Genomic DNA, 25,288 nt, shown 5'->3' on the forward strand with positions numbered 1-25,288 from the left:
CCCGCACTCCCAGGGTCAGCGGAAGACACTGCTCATGGGGAGGTCAGAGTGTGGGGCCAGGGCAGGGTGTAGGGGTAGAAGATGGAGACGTTTCTAGGGTGTGAGCCTGTGTCAGTTTATTTTCTCTTTGTGAAAGGGATGTTCCGACTCCTGCAAGTTGTAGAGGGAAGGAGACCTTTCTGGGCACACGCCCAGTCTCTCCTTCACTTCTGAGGCGTTTCCTTTCCCTCACTACCTTTGTTCCTGCCACCACTGTCTGATTTCACGGAAATGCACTGTGTTCTAGGATTCCTGGCCGGCTGAATGACAGGAGGACCCCTCTGGGCGAGCTGAACTGGATTTTCACGGCCATCACAGACACCATCGCATGGAATGTGCTCCCCCGGGGTGAGGCTGCAGACCTGCGGGGAGGGAGGCCCCGGGGACGCTGGTCCTGGACCCACCCCACAGTCGATGGAGTCTGTGTGGTTTCTGGGAGCAGGAGAAGACAAGAACCTCAGGAGGTTTCTGGGAGGGTGGGATGAGCGCCCTGGTGCGCCCTCAGAGCATGGCATATAATGAGGTCATGACAGTTCTTTCCTCACTGTTAGCCAGCGCTTCTCTAGCTCTCGCACCAATGCTGACAGTGTCCTTTCGTATCACAGCTAGAATTCTTATTTTAAAACTTGTTTGCACATGATTGTGCATTGGTTGGTTGGGTTTCTAGTGTTGGTTCCTATGTATGCTATGTGTGCATGTGTGTATATGCATGAGTGTGTGTCTGAGTTCGTGTGTGTGTGTGTGGTGCCAGTATCATTCTTAACTTGTTTGGAATTTTTTTTCTTTCCAGTCTTGGGTTTGAGCTCAGGGCCTGAGCACTGTCCTTGGACTTTCTCAAGGCTAGAGCTCTACCACTTGAGCCTCAGCACCACTCCGGCTTTTTTTTTTTTTTTTTTTTGTATGTATGTGGTATTGAGGAATCGAACCTGGGCCTTCGTGCATGCTAGGCAAGCACTCTACCACTAGGCCAGACTCCCGGCCCTTTGTTTGGAATTTTTGATAGAGCTTCTGTATTTAGTTCAAATACTGGACCCCAGTCACTGAAGATCTCGATTCATCTTTTATCTCCTCTCAGATCTCTTCCAAAAGCTCTTCAGACAGGACCTGCTGGTGGCAAGTCTATTTCGGAATTTTTTATTGGCAGAAAGAATCATGAGGTCATATAACTGCACCCCTGTCAGCAGCCCCCGCCTCCCGCCGACGTACATGCATGCCATGTGGTAAGTGTCTCTGGGCCACAGGGTGGGATTTCTGCATGCCTACATGCTCCTGGACACTGCAGGAGAGGGTGAGAGAGCTACCCAAACACAGTGGGGTGGGGTGGCACCAGACCCAGGTAAGAAAACAGAGTGGCCCAGGGGTGTGTCTCAGAAGTGAGTGCCCACCTTGAGCCCCTGTATGGGCGAGGTCAATATTCTCAGGACCACGGCTCTCCGGTTTGACAGGCAGCACCCTGCACTGGATGTGTGGCCTTAGGAAGAAACTGACCACCATGTGAGCCACATGAAGGATTGCTCCATGAGTTAAAACCATGGGATGCATTGCCCTCTAATTTGCATGCTTACCACACACACACACACACACACGTACAGAGTTCAGTATAAAACCCTCCCATTGCTGCTGCTACTTACACTAGTAATGTTTGTGACAATAAAACTGTAATATGGGGAGGTAGGGTTCTCTTGTTCCATTGCCTGCTGTTAGCGTTCCCTTGATGTGACCCTGAGTCAGTGAGCCTGCAAGGAAGAAGGGTTGATTTGGGCCATGGTTGATTTAGGGGCTGCTGGCCCTACACTTTGGGCCTGTGGCAAGGCCACACTGTGTGGTTAAAGCGCATGACAAAGCAGAGGGACTCCTGTTCGTCGTTCTGTGGGACACATCTCCAGGCCCTGCTAAGCTCTGGCAGTGATTGCAGACTGTGCTTGATAAGGCAAAGGCCCCAAACCCTGTCTACAAGGAGAGCGGGCCCCAGGACCACCACAGTGGGCCGTGTTTAGGGTGGAAATCCATTTCTGTGGGGTGGTGCTGCGACAGCCCTGACCCGCAGCTGAGGGGAAGGTGTCTGCTCTCTCTGCTGGGCCTTCACCCAGCAGGGAGACAGGGGGCAGGGCCTCCTCCACTCTCACCTCCTCCCTAGCAGACTAGTTAGTGTCTTCAAGATTGGATTTGATGGACAGTTGAGATGATAGGCTTAAGGCACAGCCAGCTGAGAGGCGGTGGCTGGAGGTGAGGTGCTGGGCACCCCCTGGGCTCTACCTGGCCAGAGGCCAGGGATTGACTTCCTGAGACTGGAGGAGTCTGGGTTCTACTTTTACATTTCAAAAGCTTCCTTAGTGCATGGATTCTTTTATCCTTGCCTCTGGTTTAAACTGTCCCTTAAGCCAGGGCCCTTCCCTGGATTCCCTGGAGCCCAGAGAAGCCCCGGTCACCCAGCCTTGGAGGAAGGAACGGTTACATAGGGAGAAGCCAACCTGGGCTTCCTGAAAAAAACAAGAGTTCAGAGGCCCTGAGGAGCAAATGTACTGAATCATAAAGATTAGCACTGAAGGAAAACATCTGAACTCACGGGGGCTGTGCAAGCGGTGGTGTGCCTTGCTAGGACTGTCAGCTCCGGTCAGTGCCAGGAAATCGTGTGGCACACAGGAACTCTGGGATCTGGAAAGACAGAAAGAAGGTTTAGTTATCTTTATCATTCTCTGCTGCAGAACAGTTGCTGCAGCTTGGTGGCTTAGAATGACATGCTTGAGGACAGGTCCTCCAGATAGAGTCCCTGCAGGTTCAGGGGCGCTGGCAGCTGCCCCAGCCCCCACTGTTCTGTGTTGCTGGGAGATGCCAAGCAGACATGTAGGCAGCTGCTGTCATACTACCTGTCATCACAGCTGCCGAGCCATGGGCTCTGACCACCTGCCATATTCCACCGGTCAGAAGTCCCCGGCCCTCGGCACTGGGGAAGAGCCACTGTTGATGCCTTCCTCTGAACGGAGCAGCTTGCATGAGTCAAGTGTGCACTGATGTAGAGCAGCACCCAGCTAGAGAAGCTGCAGGGAAGTGGGGCAGGAAGCTGCGTGCCAGGTCTTCACCCGGGCAGACCCCTGAGAGGGCCCTGGGGATCATCACGTGGTGCTGAACGCCAGGCATGTGTGTCCCTCGACTGTCCCCACTCAAGTCCTTTGCTCCCTCAGCGGTGCTGTGGTGACAGCTTACTGGTGACAGGGAAATGGAGGTTCAGTGGCCTTGGGGAGGGAGGCGTCCTGGGTGGGCCTGTGTGGAATCCTCAGCACCTGATTCAGCTACTAGACAAATCCTGGGGACAGGAGCACATGGGGAGAAATGACGTTGACCCGGGGAGACAGCTAGGTGGGCTGTCATGTGAGAGGGGTTTCTCTTTGGCCTGGACTAGTGAGCCTGGCAAGGCTGCCAGGAGAGCGGGGCCTGTGTCCCACCCAGAACCTGGAGTGTCCCATGCTCCTCAGGCTTCGTCACCCCCCGCTGCAGGGGCTCAGTTCCGTGTTCTGCTATCTAGCCAGACGTTGGAGGTGACCGGGGAATCACGAAGCCTGCTGTTGCCCACCCATTCATGCCAAGCTTGTCCTTGGCTGTGACCTTGCTGACCTCTGGCTCCCTGACTCTGACTACTGCTCTGACCAGCTCTGTACCACCTCCTTGCCCTTCCACTGTGCCAGCCCCTGTATGACCTGGCTTTATGATCTTCTGTAAGCAGGTCTGGGAAAATAGGAGGAACATGACCAATGGGGCACTCTGAAAGGCTGGCAGACAGCAGTCGTAGGCAGAACACTCGTTACAAAAGGGAAAATTGGGAATAACCCCAGGACCTCACAGAATGGAGTTGTAAATTAAAGCATGTATGCTCTCCAAGAATGAAGCAATCTTCAAATTTAACTCCTTGCTATACAAAATACATGTAAATGAAAAAAGCAGAGCACCAGATTCTATCAGCAACACAACTGTCTATGGGAAGTCTGAGTGTAGTCTCAGACCACAGCCAGTGCTGCAGCCAGGAGAACAGGACAGGACAAGACGGAACAAGACAGGACAGGATAAGGCAAGACTGAACAGGGCAGGGCATCTTAAAAGCTGGTGGAAGTTTCTTTAACAACTTAAATGTGCTTAGGCTAAACATTACATTTAAAATTGAATCATGGTTTAGATATTGTTTGTCATAAAAACAAACCTAGAATCAAAAGAAATGGGTGTTTCTTTACATCCTAAAAACATAACTGGCAGAATTTCCTAAAGTTTAATCCTAGACTTCCATCTCATTTGGTATTTTCTTGAATGATATATAAAGAACTCATTAAAATCCTGAGCTAGAAGATAACTCACATCATTAGACTTGCACCCTGCAGCCAGTGGGTTGTTGGTGAAACACCCATCACGGACTGCTGACTTAACAATTGACACCAGACCTGGCCCTGGGCTGAGGGGCCTGCTTAAAAGCACAGGAAGCCAACAACTTCGTTTTACACTTTGAAACAGTGCCCAGCTGTTCCTCAGCTGTCAGGTACTGGGGACATCCCCCTGCCTTTGTCAAGTGTCCACTCAGCTGAGAAATGCTGACTGACGCTGCTAACTGAAAGGCCTGTTTAAAACCACTGTGCCAACCTTAGGAGAGCCAAGAGCCCTGTGGCTGCCACAGCCAGGGAAAGCAGCCCACTCCTGAGCTCAGCTCAAACCCCCGTAATGTGGCCCATTTCTTAAAGCAACATTCTGATAACCAGACACACCCATGGTCTAGGTGCAGCCTACCTCCTGCCTGCCTAGAGCCAGGCAGACCGCCAAGGACAGAGCTGCGTAGCACCCTGAGCCCAGCACAGCAGCCAAGTCCTGGGGGCCCAGTAGCTGTGGGCTGTGGGAGAGGTATCCCCAGGGGCTCTGGCCAGCCACGTCTGGGGACCTTGCCTGAGCCCTTTCCTCCCTATTTGATGCGATCTTGCCTGCATGTCTAAAGCCCCTCCATTGGGTTATCCACTGCAGGGCTGACTCCACCACTTCTTGTCAGTATGCTAGGAAGTGCCAGGTAAGTGAAAGTGAAGAGTTCTTGTTACGGAAGTCAGTGGTGATGTGGTTTCAAGGAAGAGACTTCCGTGCCTCTGACACGGTCTCCCCAGGGAGTTTCCAGTGCGATGGCACCGGCTTGCATCTGAGCTGGAAAGCAAACATTAGCTCTGTTTTCTCTGAAGACATTTTGACCAGGCATCTAATACAGAAGTCAGGGAGAGCCCCGCTTGAGTGAGGGAGGGTCCTGGAGAACCCCATCCACTCTCAGAGGCTTGCTCTTGGGGTCATGGGGTTGGAAAAACCTGACTCAAGGTTCTTCTCATCTTCCTGCCCCTAAAACGTATGGAAAACATGAATAACTAGGTTTCTTAGACTGTATAACCAGTAAACGTCCCACTTACAAGGCAGTTGGTTTAATGTCAATAGGCTCCTGCCCCTAGACTAGGATTTCTGGTTTCAAGTGGTGTTTTTGAGTTTTTAGCTACTGAAACACATGTTCCCCTGCCAGGCCAGCTCCTGTGTCCAGGGGTGGCCCGCGCCAGGCTGCGGTGGACAGATCCTTCGTTGTTGGTGGCTTCCTCAGCCACGACTGAAGCAGCCTGGAATGTCTCTGGCTTCCTTGGCCCATGGGTTCTATGAGCAGGGTGAGGTGTGGACACCACGGATTGGTCCATTGTGTAGCAAACCACTTGTGGAAAGCAAGGTGTGTGTTTGTAGGGCAGGGAAGCAAGCACGGGAGATGCCAGGCCTCGTCCTCCACACGGGGTCGGGGTTGCATTTGTCCTTGTGTTGTTTGTGATGGTTCCACAGTCACAGGCAGTTAGAAAACCCCAGGAGGCAAGGTCCCTGCTGTTGTGGGCCTGCTGTCTCACTGGCCCTTCCTTGAAGCCCTGACTACGGCTGAGCCTGGGAGTCTAGCCATGAGAGAGAGCATTCTGCAAGACTAGAAACCACAGCCTTCTTTCACATGGGCAGTTTCAGGATTACAAGACAGCTGCATGCAGCAGAGTGGAGCCTGCCATTAAGGTTTTGGCAGCTCCACAGAGGGATAGCATTTCCTGGGCACCGTGTGCACAGATTAAGTGAGAAGCCAGGCCACCTAAGTATACCATGCTCCAGACCTCCAGAAGAAAAACCATGCACTGCAGCAATTGCATTATTATTATTTTTTTTTAGCAGTTCTTGGATTTGAACTCATGGTTTTGAGCTTGCTATGTGTAGCACCTGTGGGTGCTCTTACCACTTGAGCCATGCCATCAGACTTTTAGCTGTGATTACTTTTTTTGCTTGTTTGTTTTTGTTTTTGCCAGTCCTGGGCTTGAGCTCAGGGCCTGAGCACTGTCCTTGGACTTTCTCAAGGCTAGAGCTCTACCACTTGAGCCTCAGCACCACTTCTGGCTTTTTTCTACGTATGTGGTACCGAAGAATTGAATCCAGGTCTTCATGCATGCTAGGCAAGCACTCTACCACTAGGCCACACTCCCAGCCCTAGCTGTGATTAGTTTTATGATTCAAGCTGCCTAGATTACAACCTTCTTACTGGTGCTTCCTGGGCTGGGAATGTGGCCTAGTGGTAGAGTGCTTGCCTAGCATTCATGAAGCCCTGGGTTCAATTCCTCAGTACCTGAGACACAGAAAAAGCCAGAAGTGGAGCTGTGCTCAAGTGGTAGAGCACTAGCTTTGAACAAAAGAATCTCAGGGACAGTGTCCAGGCCCCAAGTTCAAGCCCCAGGACTGGCCAAAAAAAAAAGGAGCTTGTTGGTGCTTTCTGCCACTACAGGGTGGCAGGCAGACACTGCCATCTATGCCCAGTTTTCTCTGTTGAGCTAGAAGTCCCGTGAACTTCTTGCTTGGGCTGACCCGGAACCATGATCCGTCCCATTTTAAACGACTGCATTGCTGAGATTACAGGCATGAGCCAGTGAACCCTGGTCACGGCATTTTTATGCTACATCGGGTAAGAGAAGGATTGTGGTTTCTGGTCCCAGTAGTAAGTGTTGGAGCCCACCAGATGTACAGTGTGCAGACCCCACCTGGAGAGGCACATTGGTTATGGAAGCTCATTACCAAATACATGAGTTCTTGTGAAAGGAGATTGTCAGGCCCTGTAAGTGGCGCTTTCTCTTCCATCTTGTCTGCCCTGGGCTGGACGGGGCCAGTTTCAGCATCGCAGGCCACCTGTCCTTTGGGCCCACTGTCTGCTGTGGCAGGCCCAACACAGCTACCAGCGCCACATTTCAGGTTGTGGGAAGACCCCCAGAGGTGGCTCATCACCACCAAGACCCTGGGTGACGTCTCATTTGGCTTCCTCTAGGGACACTCGGAATGTGACCCATCTTGAATGGCATGTCCTAGCCTAAATCCTCACCTGTGAAAGGACGAGAGTGGGGTGAGCCAACCAGAGTAGGCCAGGACGCACCCAGGGGAGACCAGCGGCCCTCTGCTGACTTTAGGCTCAGAGCCTGGCCTGGAGCAGGCCCTGGCCCTGGAAGGATGACCAGCGGGCTTTCAGCACGCTGTCTCCTGTGCTGGTCGCAGAACTGCTTTCTCGCACCCAGACTGCTGCGCGCCCCTCCCCAGGGAGCTCATGGAAAGGTAGGCAGGAAAGAGCGTTTGGAATAAATAATTGAAAATCTAGTTATTATAGCCTTGTGTGGTGGTGGAGAGGCTGAATTTTTAGCAGGAGGGGGATAGGGAACAAAGCCTAACAAAAATTGAGGTTAAAGCGTAAGTAATGTACATTTACACTTGGCTCCAGGCGGGGGAAGCGGGTGATGAAATGCTCTGCGCCCGTTTCCTGTTTAATTTTTGATGCAAAGCCATCAGGGAGCCGTTCTCCTTCGCTCTCAATTTCAGGGGTCCTGAAACCTGGCATTTCTCTGCGGTAATAACCTGCACTTCCCGCTCTGATTGATTGGTGCAGATGGAGCTGGGCTGGCTGGGGAGGCTTCCTGCAGCCCACCCCCTGGGCGCACGCCATCCCAGGCCTGTTTCCTCAAAAGCACTCTTCCAGGCAGTGACTCACCAAGCAGCCAGAGCTGAGAGAGTCCCCTGCTCCCCAGATCCGCCCAGCCATCCCCCTCCCCCACCAGCTCCTGCACTGTGGGAAGTGCTAATGCAGACACCTCCCCCCTCCCCCTGGCTCCTGCTCCTTCCTAGGTGCCAAGTGGTAGAACTGGTGGCTGCTGCAGCCCACCACCATGCCTCAGGCTTTTATAGGACCTGCTTTCCCACTCGTCGTCCATAGCTGAGAATCCCAAATTAAAACTGCAAGTCGATAGGACTCTATCTGAGGAGACAGGATCGTCACCATTTTAGAGTGTGGTCACCCGTCCCTGCCCACGGTGGGTATTCCACGCCCCATCTGCAGTCACTTCTGCTTGTGGAACTGGCACAAGGCAGAGGTACCCCTGTATGTCTTCAGAGTCGGCAGTCAGCCTGATCCCCTCCGTGTCCTCATCTACTCTGTGCCATCCCCAGCCCCTCGGCCCCGGCGCCAGCTCTCCCCTCCACCAATGCCCCCGCCTCCAAGTCCTCCCAGTGTGGGAGTCAGATGGGCTCCAGGCCCATCAGGGGCGGGCGACCTCTCCCTCAGGTGGCTCTAGGACCTCAGAACTGCCGGAACCTCACTAAAGGGCTCTTCCTGCTTCATGACGTAGAGGATGTGGTAGAAACCCGGGTTCTAAGCTGCTGGGCTCAGCTGCTCATGGTGGCCAACTGCCCAGGCTTGTTCTGCCCTCCTCTATAACTTGGACACTCTATTCTAACTCCTGAAATAGACGTTTTTGGTTTGATTCAAGTTAAGGCATCCTCATGGCTGAGTTGCAGTAACTGACTTTTGCTTCTGTCTCCACAGAGCAGAAGACAGCACCCATCCCTTGGGCCTCGGGCACAGCCTGTGCAAGCTGCTTATTGCCCATAACCTCCCCTGGCCTCTGCTCCACAGGGTGGGCCAGTCTAGGGGGAGGGAAGTGCCTTTCAGATCTTTGAAACTGAAAAGGAATCCTATGTCCAGCTTTAAGCTTCACTTCATTTTTAAAATGACATGTCTAAATAGTTGTACAAAGGAGTTACCATTCAACAAACCACTTTCTAAGTGCAATGCGTCTTGATCGGTGTCACCCAGAGCTTTACTTCCTTATTTTCTTTCTGGATTTAAAAATTTTCCATCGATGTTTTGGTTCTTTATTAAGACATAGAGGAAATGTGCCCTTTTCCCTGGCAGCATGCAGTCTCACGGAACTCTTGAGTCTCTCAGGAAATTACTGGGGAGAAGAGATTACCATTCCAGAATTGGAATCCATTGTACTGATCATCACTTTGTGTCCCTGGAGCGCATTTCTCAAAGAAGGGAGGCAGGCAGGAGAATCGCCACAGGTGTGAGGATCCGTGCCTTTGGATCCACGCTCATTCCTCTTGAATGGTGTGGTGCCTTCTGTCCCTGAGGCCCCACAAGGTCCCATGAGAGGGGCATCATCACCCCTCACGTCAGCTCCTGGGGAGCGTCCCCCAAGTGGACACCTAGTGCCCAGCGAAGAGCACGGAGAGCCGGGCCTGGAGCTGGGTACATGGCGTGATCAGGGCTGCTTTCCTTCCCATCCTGTTGTCTTTAAACCCGGCAAGTGAGTTGCTCTAGGAGCAGGAGGAGGGCAGCGGCTTCTGTTTTCTTCATTCTCCTCCACAAGGCTTTGCTGAGGACCTGGCACAGTACAACGGGAGCCTGGGGAAAGGCTGGCAGGATGAGAGCAGTGAGAGGACAGCCAGTAGAGGAGGCCGCCCCAGAGCCCCAGAGCACTAGGGCCCGGTGAGGACCGGGACCGCCGCAGGCTCCTGGGGTGGGATGGGAGCCTGTTTGGAGTAGCCCTTGGGAGCCTTGTGAGGGGTCCAGGGCAGGCAGCGTCTGCGTGCGGGGCTGAGCCGGGGAGGAGCCTGCTCAGAGGTGCCTCGTGTTGTTAGTCCCAGCCAACTCCAGAGGCAAAGAAGGCCGGCCACCGGGGATGGGGCCGCGTGGGTGACCAGTGGAGCTGCCGTGACTGTGGAGACAGCTCCTACGGGAGCGAGCGTGCTCCTGTGGCTGGCCATGGAGAAGCGAGACGCAGGAAGCCTTGCAGAAACCACGGGCTTCCTAGGGGCCCTGTGTGTCACAGAGCCGGCCCCCCCTCTGCCTGGTGTCCCCACCGCTTTGCCAGCACCAGGCTGCCCCACAGTGATGTTCGCCCTTCTGTGGCCAGGACTTGCGGGATCAAGCTAACCCCTCTGAGGATCCCGAGCTCAGCACCGCTTCGTGCCTCTTGCCTCCCCACTCTGGCCACTGCTCCTCCCTTTCCGCTCTGTTTCCACCTGGCTAGTCCCTGCCTCTAGATCCATCTCCCAGCTGCAGAACTCTTCATCTCGCTTGTGTGTCAGAGCACGGGAGAGCAACCTGCAGGACGGTTTCTGGTAGATCTCCTGTGGATGGAACTCATGCCCTGTGTTGAGGGGTCTGGAGGGTGGAAGAGGACTTCCCCCCCTCTCTCACATCCTCCAGGCCCCTGGGTGCCGGTAAGGGTGGCTGGCAGTGTGAAGCAGAGAAGGAGAGCCACTCGTGCTCCTATCACCCCACCACCGGGCTGCTGGGGGCTTGTGGTGTGTATGGGGCCAGGGGTTGCAGCGGGAAGTAGGGCTGTTCTCTGGTACAATCAAAGGTACCCGTGGGTGGCCACCTGTAGGCTGTCACTTCTGCAATCTCCTTTCAAGGCCCACCAGTTTGGCTTTAGCCCTGAGAACAAACACCCATGGCCCTGCCCTGGCCCGCTCTCAAGCCTCCAGCAGAAGCAGGCTGGCAAGGAGCCTTATGTAAGAGTGACCAGCCTGCTGCCAGACATCGAGTCCCGCTCCCCAGTTATGTAAGAGGACGTGTTTATGAAGCTACATAAATCATCTCGCAGCGTCTGAGTGTCTGAGCCACGGAGTCACTGGAGAAGGCAGCCCAGGGGCTGGCTTGAAGTTAGAGGTGGCTCTAATGTCTGCCCTCCTGAGATCTTGGGCTGAATTCTGGGGCAGACTGCCCAACAGCTGGGGGCACACTGCCAAGGACAGGCTGCCCCTCCAAGTGTGTCCATGGTGTCCTCATGTCAGGAGGCAAAGGGAGGGTCCCCTTCCACACATCCCAGCTGTGTCCCGGGCCTGGGCCTGCCCACAGGGCTGAGGTCGCTGCCCTGGCCACACCCAGGGAGTTGGGACCTGACATGGAGGGAGACTGCGTTTCTTTGTCCTTCTTGCATTGTTGTGGAAAGGATGGATGTGATGGATGATGGCCATGCGGAGTCTTGGCTGACTTCCCCCAGACTTTGTGTTTTGTTTTTGCCAGCCTCGGGGCTTCAACTCAGGGCGTGGGTACTGTCCCAAAGCTGAAGTTCAAGGCTAGCACTCTGCCTACCCCGTGAGCCACAGTGCCACCTACAGCTTTGTGTGTGTGTGTGGTACTAAGGAATGGAACCCAGGGTTTCACACATGCTGGACACGCACTCAACCGCTAAGCCACATGCCCAGCCCTCTCCCAGGCCTTTCTGCAACGGAGTCAGCTCTGGCTGCCGTAGCACAGCTGGTGCCTGCTCTCGGGCCTCCACGGGTCCTGCTGCGTGTTTTTCGGCCCAAGGCTGCTCACTAATGCTGCGGTGCCCTGTGTTCTCTCCCCAGGCAGGCCTGGGACCTCGCTGTGGACATTTGCCTCTCGCAGCTGCCCACCATCATTGAGGAAGGCACTGCATTCAGGGTGAGTCATCCTTGCCCAGGGCGCCCCCACGGGGCGTGTGCCGCTCGGGGCTCTGGGGGGCTGCAGGCTTGGGTCACATACCTGGAGGGAAGGAACTATCCAGAGTGGAGACTGGCTTAGACTGCAATGGCCAGTGTGTCTTGGAGTTGCTTTCTCGGTGCAGACGCATCCCCATTATGGGACAGGGCTGTTCTTACAACTGCTTCGTGGTGAGGAAGCCCTGGGAACCGTAATCCAGGGTGGGCCTTGTACCCTTACCTCTCGCCACGGGCGGGTTGGACTGCTTCCCTGAGCCTCTTTGCTCACTTGAATGGGGAATCTTTTCTTTTTCCTGTTCTTTTTTTTTTCTGCTTTATTTCTCCATTTCGAGTGAGAAAGGGGTGGTGTGTGTGTGTGCAGCAATTAACAAGGCTTGAACGTAGGGCCTTGTGTTTGCTGGGTAGGCACTGTACCCCTTGAGCAACACCTCAGACCTTTCTGCTTTATCTCCCAGGCCCCTCTTCCCTGCCACCAGTCATGTCACTTTTTGCCCTGGCAGAGCTGGGATGTCAGGCAGGCACCACGGTGCCCGTCTAGCCGTTGGTTCAGATAAGGGTTTTGCCCAGGCTAGCTCCAGAATGTGTCTTCCCAGGTATCTGGAAGTGCAAGCATGAGCCCCATGCCCACGTAGGGGAGATTTCTAATGAACTGTGCATGCTTTACAGTCTGCCTTGAGTCTCTGTTCCTTGAAGAGTCACCGAGGGGGTCTTCCCTTGACTCCCTTCTGTCTGTCTTCCCTATAGTCTTTGAGGCAGCGACAGGTCCGTTCCATAGTTGTAGACCACCAGGGAGAATAGCAGTGATCCAGGCAGGATGCCGACCCTGCTGTACCTTCCCAGCCCGCACACAAACACGAGCCACTGGGCTTTCTCCTGGGATGGGCCGGGCCTGCCGTCTCAGACAGATGTCTGGAAAGCAACCTAAGGGGGTTCTGGGTATAGCAGAGCAGAGCCCTGTGCTCTCCCGTAAGAGAATGCAGTGCTTCGGCATGTGCCGTGCAGACAGAATACTTCTGTTCAATGCCAGTTGTCTCTGCCAAGGATCTTTTCAAGGATCTCATGCATCATTTCTAACCAGCAGCCAGGATTTCTGCGTGCAGGACGTTCCTGTCGAATTGAGATGTCAGCAAAGAGAAGGCCGCTCAGTGGACCCCGCTATAGCCTCTTTCCCTAAACTCGTTGTGGAAGTGTAACACAATATAGAAAAAGGATATGTATTATAAATGAGCTTGGCGCATTCTTGCCTGTTTGCACGCTCGTGTAATTAGCACCCTCTCTGAGCAGCGGCACAGGCATAGCCCCTTGCCTGCCTGTCTGCGCTAGGACATGTGGGACCTTCAGGGTAGGCTTCCTGTCTACCTGCTTTCCCCTGGTATCACACTGGCTGCCTGTTTCTCCTTCTCACTGCAGGGGACAAGTCTCCAGGCTCCCATCCCTCAGCCAGTAAGTTTAACTGTGGAGTCTGAGCTTAGGACGTTATGGAGACCTAGGTCACTGAACTGTGCCTCTTTGGTCATTTTTGAGATGGGGCCTAAACCACTATCCATCCCTTTTAGGTAGGAACTAGGATGATGGGCGCAAGCCACTGTGCCTGGCTTTCAGCTCAGAAAGGATCTTGTGAACTTTTCTGCCTGTGCTGGCCTCAAACCACGACCCTCCCAATCTCAGTTTCCCAAGGAGCCTGGATTAGAGGTGTGGCCGCTGGTACCCCACTCCATGGATGTCGTGTTACGGGCTTGGGTTAGTTAGTTTATTTTTTGAGTTTTCTATTTGAGGTGTTCACAATCAGTGCATCTCTGTTTGCAGTACTAATATTTTGCTCGCTGTGGGATATTTTTGAATGTTTTTGCCACAGATCTATCCCCCAGATCTTTTGGTCACACCCTTGACTGTTGTCCCCAGCCCCTGACTCGGCTTCCGCTGAGGCTGCTGCCGGCCGTGCCTGGCTGGGTAAGGCACAAGCTCCCCCCATCGGGAGGACGCAGACCTTGCCTGTGGGATTCAGGTGGATGCTACTGGACGACTCGTCCCACCACCTGTGATCTCTTGCAGGTCATGCGCTCGGGCCCTATTTCTATCCTTTTTGTGCCTCTTTCTGAGCGAGCTATGGTGAGCTTATCGTGGAGCCTCTGCGTGTAGACCCTTTGTCCTTGACTGCACACTGTCCTTGCTGGCTGGGGTGTATAGAGATGTTAGTTTCATAAGTCAGGCAAAGAATAGATTTCTTTTTGCTAATGTCATCACTCCCTAGTTTTTCCTAGTTTCTCTCCTAGTTTTTCCCTCCCGTTCACACTCACACGTTATTCAGCTTATTTTCAAAGTGGTACATTTTTTCACCTGCATTTTCACTATATACTTCTTAGTGAGCATAAAATTACTTGAACAAAATCCAGTTTCCTACCTTTTTTGCTGCCTTCTTGGCAGCCATGTTGACGTACTCCCAGGTAAATGTCCCGAGAGCTGCTCTCTGGCCAGTATCAGATGGGGGGAGGCAAGGGGGACAGAGCGTGGGCATCCTGGCCTGACGTCCCCACCTCCCGGGTCACTGCTGCTGATCTCTTGGTGGCTGTGTGATGTGCATGTGAGACTCTAAGCAAGAACTAATTGGAAAGAAAGCAAAAAGGCATCGTTACCATTTAAAGACTGAAGGTTTTTCTAAGTTGGTGTAACTTCCCTTGAGGGAATGGAGGAAGGGGCATTCAGTGAGATTTCTTTTTTTTTTTTTTTTTTTGCCAGTCCTGGGCTTGAGCTCAGGGCCTGAGCACTGTCCTTGGACTTTCTCAAGGCTAGAGCTCTACCACTTGAGCCTCAGCACCACTTCCGGCTTTTTTCTATGTATGTGGTACCAAGGAATCGAACCCGGGTCTTCATGCATGCTAGGCAAGCACTTTAACCACTAGGCCAAACTCCCGGCCCTCAGTGAGATTTCTTTTAGCCCATTTTGAACAATGCTCACATGAAAACGGCTGAGTCACTCTGGAGGCTCTAATTTGCCAGAGTCTTCCTCTTAGCACGGCTGACTCTACAGGCAGGCCCTCTTCAGTGGAACGCTCTGCCGCGTTCTCCAGGGCCCTGACTGAGCAGCAGGTGCCATGGTGGGGGGCCGGGAGCCTGGCCTAGTGATAGTGTACTCACCGAGCTTGCACAGAACCCTGGGTTTCATTCCCTGGAGCCACATACACAGGAAAAGCCAGAAGTGATGTTGTGGTTCAAGTGGCAGAGCACTAGCCTTGAGCTAGAAGTGTCCAAGGACAGTGCCCAGGCCCTGACTTCAAGCCCCAGGGCAGGCAAAAAAAAAAAAAGAAAGAGGATTTTCCCCATGGCCCATCCTCCGTGAGAAGCCCGCCCTCCGCCCTCTGCACACAGCTCTGATTGGCTCCCTGCTTACCCCACAGCACAGCCCGTTCTTCGCTGAGCAGCTGACAGCCTTCCAGGTGTGGCTCACCATGGGTGTGGAGAACAGGAGCCCCCCTGAGCAACTTCCCATCGTGTTGCAGGTGAGTTGCTGCAGCCAAGGCCTGGTTGGCTGAGGCATCCCTAGCATAGAAAGAAGCCAAAACGTGGAGACCCAGTGAGGCCACTCCACTGCTCCCTGTATCGGGCCAGATGGTGAACACATCACACCAGTCCAATCAGAAGTCTCTGTGGACTTTCCTGGCAAAGCTCCAGTTCTCCTCCTCCCCCCCCCCCCAGCGCTCCCGTTACGCATCAGGAGCCCACGCGGCCCTGCTGCCAGCCAGCAGCATGGTCCCCTCTGGGCAGGGACACAGATGCAGATCGCTCCGAGCAGATCCTCAATGAGTCACAGAGGGCTTCCCAGCCAGTACCTGTGGGTTACTGCTGGAATGGCATCAGCCTGCCCTTTGCGCAGTGAGTCTGTCATCATGTCACTTTACAACATAGGCACATCAGGCACCAGTGGCTCACATTTGTAATCCTAGCTACTCGGGAGGCTGCCCTCTGAGGCTGCCAGTTCAAAGCCAGCTGGGGCAGGAACGTCCATGAGATTCTTAACCTCTGTTTAGCCACCAGAAAACTGGAAGTGGAGCTGTGGCTCAAAGTGATAGAGCACTAGCCTTGAGCACAAAAGCCCAGAGATAGTGTCCAGTCCCTGAGTTCATGCTCCGTAGCCGACCTCCCCGCTTCCCCCCCAAAAAAAATAAAGACACAGACACACACCCCTGGGTGTGTCCCCATCACATGCAAACTGTGGCCCAGCTGTGGGTTTGGAGATCCATCCTGGGTGTCCTATCAGAAGGTCACGGGGTATCAGAGCTCATCATGGGTAAACCGATGAGAAGCTTGCCCGGTTTCTGTTTCGGTGAAGGTCTGTGAACTTAGTGAACTTGAGTCAGAAAAGCCAGCTTGTGCTGGGCCAATGTCAGCTTGGTCCTGAAGCCACTGGTCCATGTGGGCACCAGAGTCTTAACAACTCACGTCAGAAGCTAGAAAAGTTGCTTTGCTTTTGCAGTACTGGGGTAATGCTTGGTAGGTAAGTATGAAAAAGAGTCACTCGGGGCAAGCCTTGACCTGTGGCCTTCTTCCTGCTGTGCCTGCCACACAGCTCCTGTCACAGACACACAGACACATGTCACCACACTGACTTAGTGATTTAGATGGGCTCTGTGAACTTTTGGCCTGGGCTGCCATTAAACTACGTTCCTCCCAGTCTCTGCCCCTGAGGAACTGAGATTGCAGACATGAGACACCACACCAGATTGGGTGTGGTGCCAGCATGGGGACATGCGACGGTGGGACAGCAGCTCCCCCACATGAGGGGTGTCCGGGCAAGGTGCCCCTTGCTGACAGCCAGCAGCAGTTCTCCCGGCGTCAGTCTCCTTATCTGCCTGATCAAGGATATCTGCCTCGCTTCCTTTCAAGAAGGGCTCATGCGTTTGCATTGAGGCAGCTAACCATTGTGAGGGACAGCACCATCCATCCTCCCTGGACCTATTGTTCACCGAGTGGCTCCAGCTTCTGAGACATCATTAGAAAACAGGCCTCACCGTAGAATGCGGCAGTGGGCCTCGCTGGCTCCGCTCCACAGCTGAGGATCCCCCTCCTAGCACTTTGCCCAGATTCCTGGGCAGCATCAGAGGTGAGAGCACACACAGAAGTGCTGTGAAGCACAGTAGCAGCCAGCGCCCACTGCCTCCTCATCAGCTGAGTAACAATGCGTGTGAGCCCCACTGCACCTCACTTCATTTTATTATCTCTGAGCATGTGTACAGAGGGGTTTCAGTGGATACACATGGTGCATCTTGAGCCGTGTCACCCTTCCTCCCTCACTCTTCCCTCCATACTCATCCTCTCTGTTTTGCTAGTTCCATTGTTCTTAAAATTTTTGGTGCTTTTTATAGCCATTGCTTTTAGGCTTCCTGAGAAAAGTATAAAAATGATTACTGTTCCTCTTGTATACATCTAGATTAAAGACCAACTTGGGACTGTAACAAATAAGCAAAGAGACTTTTAAGACCCCCCTCCCAAAAAAGAAATGGAACACTAACAGCATCAAAGCAAAGAAAGCTGGCCATTTAGAGAGGCCGGGAATGTCTAGGTCTGCAGTGCTAGGCAAGCACTCTACCACTAGGCCGAACTCCTGGCCCATAAATGCACCTTTCAGACCAGCCACTGTGTCCTTGTCTACCTCTCCGAAGGAATTAGAGGGAACATGCAGTGGTGTGTTGTGTGTGGTACGGGGAACTGAGCTCCGGGCCTTGTGGTTGACGTGCTGAGCCACATCTCCAGCCCCTCCTTGCACTGGTTATTTTCGAGGTAGGGTCTCACGTGGTGACTACTAACCTGAGCTGACAGACATGCATCGCTGCATCTAGCCCGTGTTCCCCCATCGCTGAGATCACAGGTGCATGCCACCACACCAGCCACTGGTTGAGCTGGAGTGGCACACGTCTCCTTCCCCAGGCTGGCCTCTGACCGTGATCCTGATCTCTGCCTCCCAACAGCCAGGATTACAGGTAGAATCACCACGTCTGGCTTCAATGAGTATAATCATCGGCCGGCGTCTGCGGGCCTCTGTCATGTTCCTTTTGGACTAGAGCACACGTGTGAATGAGTGCATGTACCATCTCCTTGCAGCGTCCTGATGCACTGGGCTTCCTGGCTTTGTGAGCCCGTCTGCCCTCCCCTCAGGGACCAAGAGGGCAGGGACACAAAGCAGCAGAATGGAGGTGATAGATGGCGTACCAAAGAGCGGGAAGAACGGCTTCTCGGGGTGAAATAATGCTGTTTGTGCGCCATTGCTGGGGATCGGTGTGAGTGCTTCGTTAGGGCACCTTCTGCACCCCCGGTGCACCATTGTATTGCCAACGAATTTGAGGTCTGAAAGTAGAGGGCCAAGCCGTTGGCCAGCAGGAGAAAAGGATGATGACCCGGGAGTTCTGACTACACGTTGCATTGGTGCTAACATGCCGCTGTGTGCACGCTGCACGGGTGACACCCACACACGTGCCGTCTTATTCCAGCTCCCGGGTGGCCATGCACATTGCTGTTCCTTGGTCAACACACAGCCTGTGTATGCATTGTGCATGCACGTACATTCCTCTTGCCTTGACATCAGATACTCTGTGATGGTGCTGCTGGCGCTGCTCCTCAGGGGTTCCAGGGCACCCCAGCAGGGAGCATCTTCCCCAGCATGCCTGCCAGCAGCCTGAGTGCCATCTTTGCACACCAAAGGAACAGACTTGGGTGGCCCTGGGAAGCTCTGCGTTCATTAGTATTTACCCCGCCGTGTGCAGTCGTACAACAATGGGAAATGATGTAAATGAGTTCCCTACATTTATGTAAATGAAACACAGGGCTGGCATTGGAAATGATGACCTTGTGGGGCCTTTGTCACACTGTACCGGCTCCTGTAAGAGGAGGTGAGGACAGTGGTGACGTCATCAGTCAGGGAAACAGGACTAAGAAATTACACAGCAAGGCAGCCCTGGTGCCTTGTCTCCCTACCTAAAAAGAGAGCGCTTTGTTCTGGTACTGTCTGCAGTGAGCATCTCTCCCTGTGAGATGCATGTGTTCCTCCCCTGTCTGGAAGCAGCTAGCCAAAGGACGACTAAGGGAGCTGCGAGCCGGAAACTCAGACCGCACAGAGCGAAGGCCCGTGGGAGAGGCTTTCTCAGAATGTGTCCAGGTGGCTGGTCTCTAATGCCAGTCTGTTCTTGTTTTTCCAGGTGCTGCTAAGCCAAGTGCACCGGCTGAGAGCCTTGGACTTGCTGGGAAGATTTTTGGACTTGGGTCCCTGGGCAGTGAGCCTGGTGAGTGCCTTCTCCCTCACTTGGGATGGGGAGAAATCAGGTGCCGTGTAACAGTGTGGATTCGCAGTCCAACTCCTGCTGGCCCTTCAGCCCTAAGGTCTTGACAGCCTCCGCTGTGCCTGCAGCCTGCAGCTAGGCCTGCTGTCTTGGGCTTTTGTTGTTTTGTAACCCATTTTTTTACCCAGTTTAGTTTAGTTTAGCTTTTAGCCTTGTGAGAAAAGAAGTATAACTGGAATGTCAGAGTAGCCCAGGCCTCCACTGCACATGCAGCAGGCAAGCACCAGGGGCACAGCCCACCTACAGCTCCCTGGTTACTCATTCAGAAGAGTAAAAGCACAAAAAAGATGGACTATAAAACAACAAACGCACTAAAGGAAGTGAGGAGGGCGGAGAGGAGATGTAACATCAGAGAGATCTTCAAGCTCCGGCAAAAAAAAAGTCATTTATAATATTCAAATATTCGTATTACGAGATTCAAAATATTACATAAGCTAGTTCTTTACTTCACTTTAAATGATGAAGAATAAACAACTTGACAGTGGGTCTGCCTCAGAGGCCGCAGGGGAACAGGGGAGGAAGTGGGAGAGGGTGCCACAACATTGAGTTGTCGGGTAGGACCTGGCCACAGCACAGGAGGTTGGCAGATGCTTTTCTGTGTTTGGTTTGTAATTTTTATTAATACCAATAAAGTATTTTATTGAAGCCAGATGCAGTGGCTCACACCTGTAATCCTAGTTACTCAGGAGGCTGAGATCTGAGGATCATGGTTCAAAGCCAGCCTGGACACTAAAGATTGTGAGGCTCTTATCTCCAGTTAACCACTAGACAACTGGAAGTGGTGCTTTGACTCCAGGGGTAGGGTGGTAGCCTTGAGCTGAAGAGCTCAGGGACAGCGCCCAAGCCCAGAGTTCAAGCACCCTCCCCCCTACCCCCAAAAAAGTATTTTATTGATAAGCCAACATGGAAGGAGGAGAGAAGAGGACACCTAAGAGGATGGGGAAGAATAACCAGAGTCCCTGAGGAAAGGCTGCATCAGGCCCGTTCTGGTCTAGGCCAGGCGCACTGTCACCTTGTAGTGTATTTTCAGGGAGCTCTGCTTACCCAGGTGAGGCACACTCTACCCCGTGTGCCGCTGGAGTGTACCGAGAGCTTCGCAGCCCTGTGCTGCGTGCCGAGGCCGCCAGCCAGGCACCGTGCACCCTAGCTCCCAGGGGGCACACGCAGGGCCCGTGAGTGGCATGCGCTGACACTCCCCGTCCCCGCCAGGCCCTGTCCGTGGGCATCTTCCCCTACGTGCTGAAGCTGCTCCAGAGCTCAGCCAGAGAGCTGCGGCCCCTCCTCGTCTTCATCTGGGCCAAGATCCTCGCCGTGGACAGCGTGAGTATCCCGCCTGGACACCCGCCTGTGCCGAGGCGGGAAGGGGCTCCGCCTGGGTACCCTGGGTAGCGTGGAGGAGGCCGTCCCCAGACTCTGCAGTTGCCGTAGCCATGTTGAGACACGGGAATTAAATACTACACTAAGTCCTCCTTTAGAATCTAGTGCTTGGTACAAAGCCGATTGATTGTGGGGGTAAAGGAAGTGCCTCCCCCCACCTGGGGCAGGAGGGGCGGGACCCGGTGCTGAGGGGTGTTTGTTGTCACGCTGACCTGTGTGGCTGTGAAAGGCAGCAGTTGTGTGACAAGCGGAAGCTAGAAACATGGGCAGAGAGCTGAGGGCCTCGCCCTGGAGACTGCCTCCTCCAAGGGAGCGAGGACGAAGCCACGGGCGGGAGACTGGGAGAGGCAGCAGTTCTCACCCCATATGACATGGGGAGAGCCTGTGAGTGGATGCAGGGCAGGTTCCGGAACAAAGGTGTGCTTCTGCTGCTGGGAGGCCCTCAAGCTGGCAGTGTGACAAGAGAGGGCTCGCGTGTGGCAGTGCCATGGATCACGAGCCCTTCCTTACGCTGTCATATGAGCCATCAGCTGAGGACAGAACAATGTGCGGCCTTTCCACTTAGTTAGGAGAAGCAGGTGTGTGTTTCCAGTGGATTTCCACCCGCCTTGCATGTGGGTGTGTGTGCCTGCTGTGGGCCTCAGTGACAGGAGCTCTGTTCCTGCATCTGCCCCATGGAGTGAGTGGGTTTTGCAGCTGGGTCACAGGTGGGAAGGTAATGAGAGGACTGACTCCAGTCAGACGACAAACTGGCATCACATTCAGCTCCAGGCTAAAGCTGGAGCGCTGCATTTGGGCAGGAGAGGTCGGAGCCTGGGCATGTGAGGGACTGGCCCATCTCCTGTGTGGCAGGGGAGAGAAGAGGGAGCAGTGCTGGAGCCACGTGTCTCCTGCTGCTCGAGGCCCTCTGTGCCTTGTCGTGGCTGCAGATAGAGGCGCCATGCACCTGCAGGGTGCTGGAGGAGCCACGTGGAATCCTACTATTGGGCGAGGTGCTGCCCCACGGCTGGAGATGCGTGTTGGCTGTGCCCTAGGAAATGTCTGCAAGGCACCAGGCCATGGTGTGGACCAATTGGCCAGCTCGTGCACCTGCGTACCAAGCGATGGGGTGGTTTGGAAATGCATCTGGTTCACACTGACCCTCGTTCTCCTCATGCTTCCTTTGCATCATTATACTGGCCCCAGTTTGCAGAAATTAAAGTTCCCTGTGGTTTTCAGCTGCTGCGCCATGCTTTGTAGCCTGGCTCTCCTGCTCTTGGGACTCACGCTCACAACCCAGCTCTGTGTCCACCAGCTGACTCATTGAGTCTGCCGCTGTGTGGGTCAGTGGCACTCAGAGGGAGACTGCCAAACCCCCGCACTCCTACCACCTCTGTGCTGCAGCCTTGCCGTCCTCCCAGCGTGCTCTGCGGGCCCCTTGTCTGTGGAGGGCTCTGTGAGCTGCTTCTGCAGCAATCACCTAGGGCTCAAAGGTCACTGGAAAGAAGGAGATCCCAAGAGAGGAAGAAGAGTGAGAAGAATCGTCATCCTGAGGCCGAGGGGGCCGCAGACACGGGGGGCCATTATCTGGCAGGCTAGATAATGGATGGCCTTCCACCGAGAACTGCTGTCACACAGGTGAGGAGCCAAGTAGTAAGACAAGCAGAGGAGGAGGAGGAAGAGGAGAAAAGCCATCCATCAAGACCTGCTCAGAGCTAACGCAGACTTCGGCCTTGCAAACAAGGACACGGAACAGTGCTGTCTCTTCCTCAGCCTCAGGATGACAAATTGAGACTTGGAAATACAAAAAGCATCTCACTCAGATTGTAGAGATGAAAACGATGGGGTGTGACACGACAAACACCCCTGGAGGGAGAAGACAGCAACAGGATCATCTAGGAGGGAACATACCAGGAGAGGGAAGTTCTGAAATCCAGGTAGCGGGACTGAGTCACACAAGAGATGTAACATTATAGGGGAAAGGGGAAACACACCCATGAGGAGAAGTGACAGCTACAGAGTTCTCAAATTTAATGGAAATATCAACCCACAGATTGAGGAAGCACAATAAACCAGAAGCACGAAAAAGTAGGGAGGAAATGACATTGGGACATGTGGCTAACACAAAAATGAATTAAAGTCCAGAATGCATCCAAAAGGAAAAGAAACAGGCAAGAAAAGTGGATGGTGACAGCAGAGTTCTTCCAGGCAGTGAAAATAGCTGGCCGGGAGGCATTGTTGTTGAAGATCTGAGGGAATGCCCTGTCAGCTCAGGTTCTAGTCCAGCCAGCAATGGTGTCTGTCCGTCCATCTGTTCATCTGTCCATTCATCAGTGCTGGAAGCAAAGCAGTGACTTTCCTCTCAGCAGACGACGCCCCCCCCCAACACTGAAGCAAATCCCAGAAGTTCCTTTAGGCTGAAGGAAGGGAGTGTCAGGAAGAAGTGTACATCGTGGAAGGGAAGGGAGGAGGAATGCTATATGCAAATGGATTTGTGAGTTAAAATTGTCTTTGTTAAATCAAAAATAATAAGTGTGCCGTGCCACTTATAATACATGAAACTAGAAAGCATGCCGGCAAAAAGGTTGAGAGGAGTGGTTGAAGGGACCCTGTTGTTTGGTCCCTCCACTTTGCTAGAAGAGTCTTGTGCCACCTAGAGTGAGCTGAGAGGTAAGCTGAGATCCAGGGGAGCAGAGCTCCGTGGGAGAGCACTGACCTGGCATGCATGAGCCATGAACACCAGGCCCAGCACCACCGAGCCGGAGGCAAGTCTCTAATCCTAAACCACCACCAAGAGAAGAAAGCAAGAGCTGGACCACATAGGAGGTAACGTGAAATCGTATTTATTTAGCTAACTCAGACGGATGGTTAAAGGAACCAAATACTAGATATGACATCGGAAAACAAAAACAAGCCAAGGTGGCATCTGTGAACCCTGACAAATGCATAACCACAGTGTGGTCTAGACCACAGCCAGGAGAGGCCAGCAATTGAATGAGAAATGAAAAGCTGCATGTAGTCATAGGAGATCCCAGAACAGACTTCAAAGACCCACAGGAAAATGGCCCTGCATGTGTATGCCAAGAGAGAGCCTCGGGTTCCTGGCCTACAGTGTAAGTGAAAGAAAAGCTACAGGTTCTCGAGAGTGGTAGGAAAAAAGAGAAGGTGGAGAGTAGAATGGAAATGGATGTGAAGGGAAATCTGTGGGTCAATAACACTGATTGCTGCCCAGATTGTTGATGAGGAAACACAGAATGAAGGCAGTTATGCATTCTCTAGCACCAGGGCCTCTGGGACAAGAGCAGAGCCCTCGTGGAGGATTTTAAAGGGATGGTATGTGGTACTGTGAGCAGCGCAGTGACCCAGTCAGATGCCCTGGGTGACACCGGTGGCTCCATAAGAAGAGATAGCATTCTCACTGTTAAAGAAATTGGATTTGGAGCTAAAAACTTACCCACAAAGAAAATTACAAATCCAGATGGTTTCCTTGGCAAATTCTCCCAGCATTAAGGAAGAAACAGATGGGTGGAAATAAGCCCTTTCCATCTCATCCAGAAAGCCAACATTACCTGGAAACCAGAAAAGCTACATGAGAACAGGCATCCATGGCTGAAATCTCAATCCTAGCTATCAGGAGGCTGAGATCTGAGGACTGAGGCTCTAAGCCAGACAGAGCAGAAGAGTCCTTGAGACACTTAGCTCTAATTAGCCTTCAGTCAAGCGGTAGGGCACTAGCCTTGAAAAAGAAAGTTTAAGGACAGTGCCAACGCCCCTGAATTCAAACCCCAGAACTGGCGCATGCACACACATACATAAAAAAATTTTTGAGAATATTTTGGCAGCTCTCAAAACTAAATATGAGGATAAACACAAGACAAAATGGACAAAACATTGAACCAGACACTGTACTGAAGAAAAATATGAATAGTAAATAAGCCTACAAAAAGATACTGAATGACCTTCAGCACTAGGAAGAAATAAATTGAAACTACCAGATATCACTGTATACGCAGAAGGAACATCTGGAGACCTGGCATGGAGGAGCTGCGTTATGGAAGAGATAACCATAAGCCTCGGTTTCCTGTGGAGATTAAGTACAGACAGACCCACCGCGCCGTCGGTCCAGTCACTAAGACTACCAGAAGCACCCCACACGAGGGCTCGTGTCAGCAGTGTTTACAGCAGCGTTCTTTTAATAGCCAGACCTGGAACCAGGACAACCGTACTTCCACATTTTACCTACGCATTAACGTACCACCCAGCAGTGGAAAAGCAGAAGCTGCACCAGGCACGGAGGCTCACAGCTGTCATCATGGCTGCCTGGCAGGCCGAGGTCAGCAGGGCTGTGATTGGAGGCCAGCCATGAAAAGTTGGGCACAGTTATAAATCATCCTAGCCACTAGGAAAGAGTGTGTAGGGTACAGCGAATGATCCTGTCTCAACAATGAAAGCAAGCAGGGCTAAAGGTGAGGCACTAAGCCACATGCCCAGCCCCGGGACCCACTTTTCAAATTCAAACCATGATGGGGAGGGAGAGGCCGTTTCATAGCCCGGTGGTCGAAAGCACAGAACCACAGAATGCACCCCCGCCGGCAATGGGCCACTCACATTCTGGTAGGATGGTGCTGGTTGTTTTTTAATAAGTTCCCCAAGACTGTTGTTATCATTTGTGTCTCTGCTAATTAACAAGATTAAGGGAGGGAGGAAGTTAATTAAGGACCGATGAAAGATGGGTTCCAGTTAATTGGAGGGTT

The 25,288-nt window shown here is 53.1% G+C and overlaps 1 protein-coding gene across 1 annotated transcript in view; it reads left to right on the forward strand.

The window, feature by feature from the left end:
- Positions 1-25,288, forward strand: part of Rptor (regulatory associated protein of MTOR complex 1) — a 267,055-nt gene that overhangs the window by 192,715 nt on the left and 49,052 nt on the right. The window contains exons 8-13 of the mRNA XM_090351345.1: positions 287-387; positions 1,115-1,259; positions 11,737-11,812; positions 15,246-15,347; positions 19,038-19,121; positions 20,388-20,498. Of these exons, the coding sequence (XP_090207471.1) occupies positions 287-387; positions 1,115-1,259; positions 11,737-11,812; positions 15,246-15,347; positions 19,038-19,121; positions 20,388-20,498 (619 nt within the window). The remainder of the gene's footprint in view (positions 1-286; positions 388-1,114; positions 1,260-11,736; positions 11,813-15,245; positions 15,348-19,037; positions 19,122-20,387; positions 20,499-25,288) is intronic.

The sequence above is a fragment of the Megascapheus bottae genome, chromosome 17, assembly GCF_031878675.1.
Source record: "Megascapheus bottae isolate mThoBot1 chromosome 17, mThoBot2.hap1, whole genome shotgun sequence".
In the NCBI taxonomy this organism is placed as follows: Eukaryota; Metazoa; Chordata; class Mammalia; order Rodentia; family Geomyidae; genus Megascapheus; species Megascapheus bottae.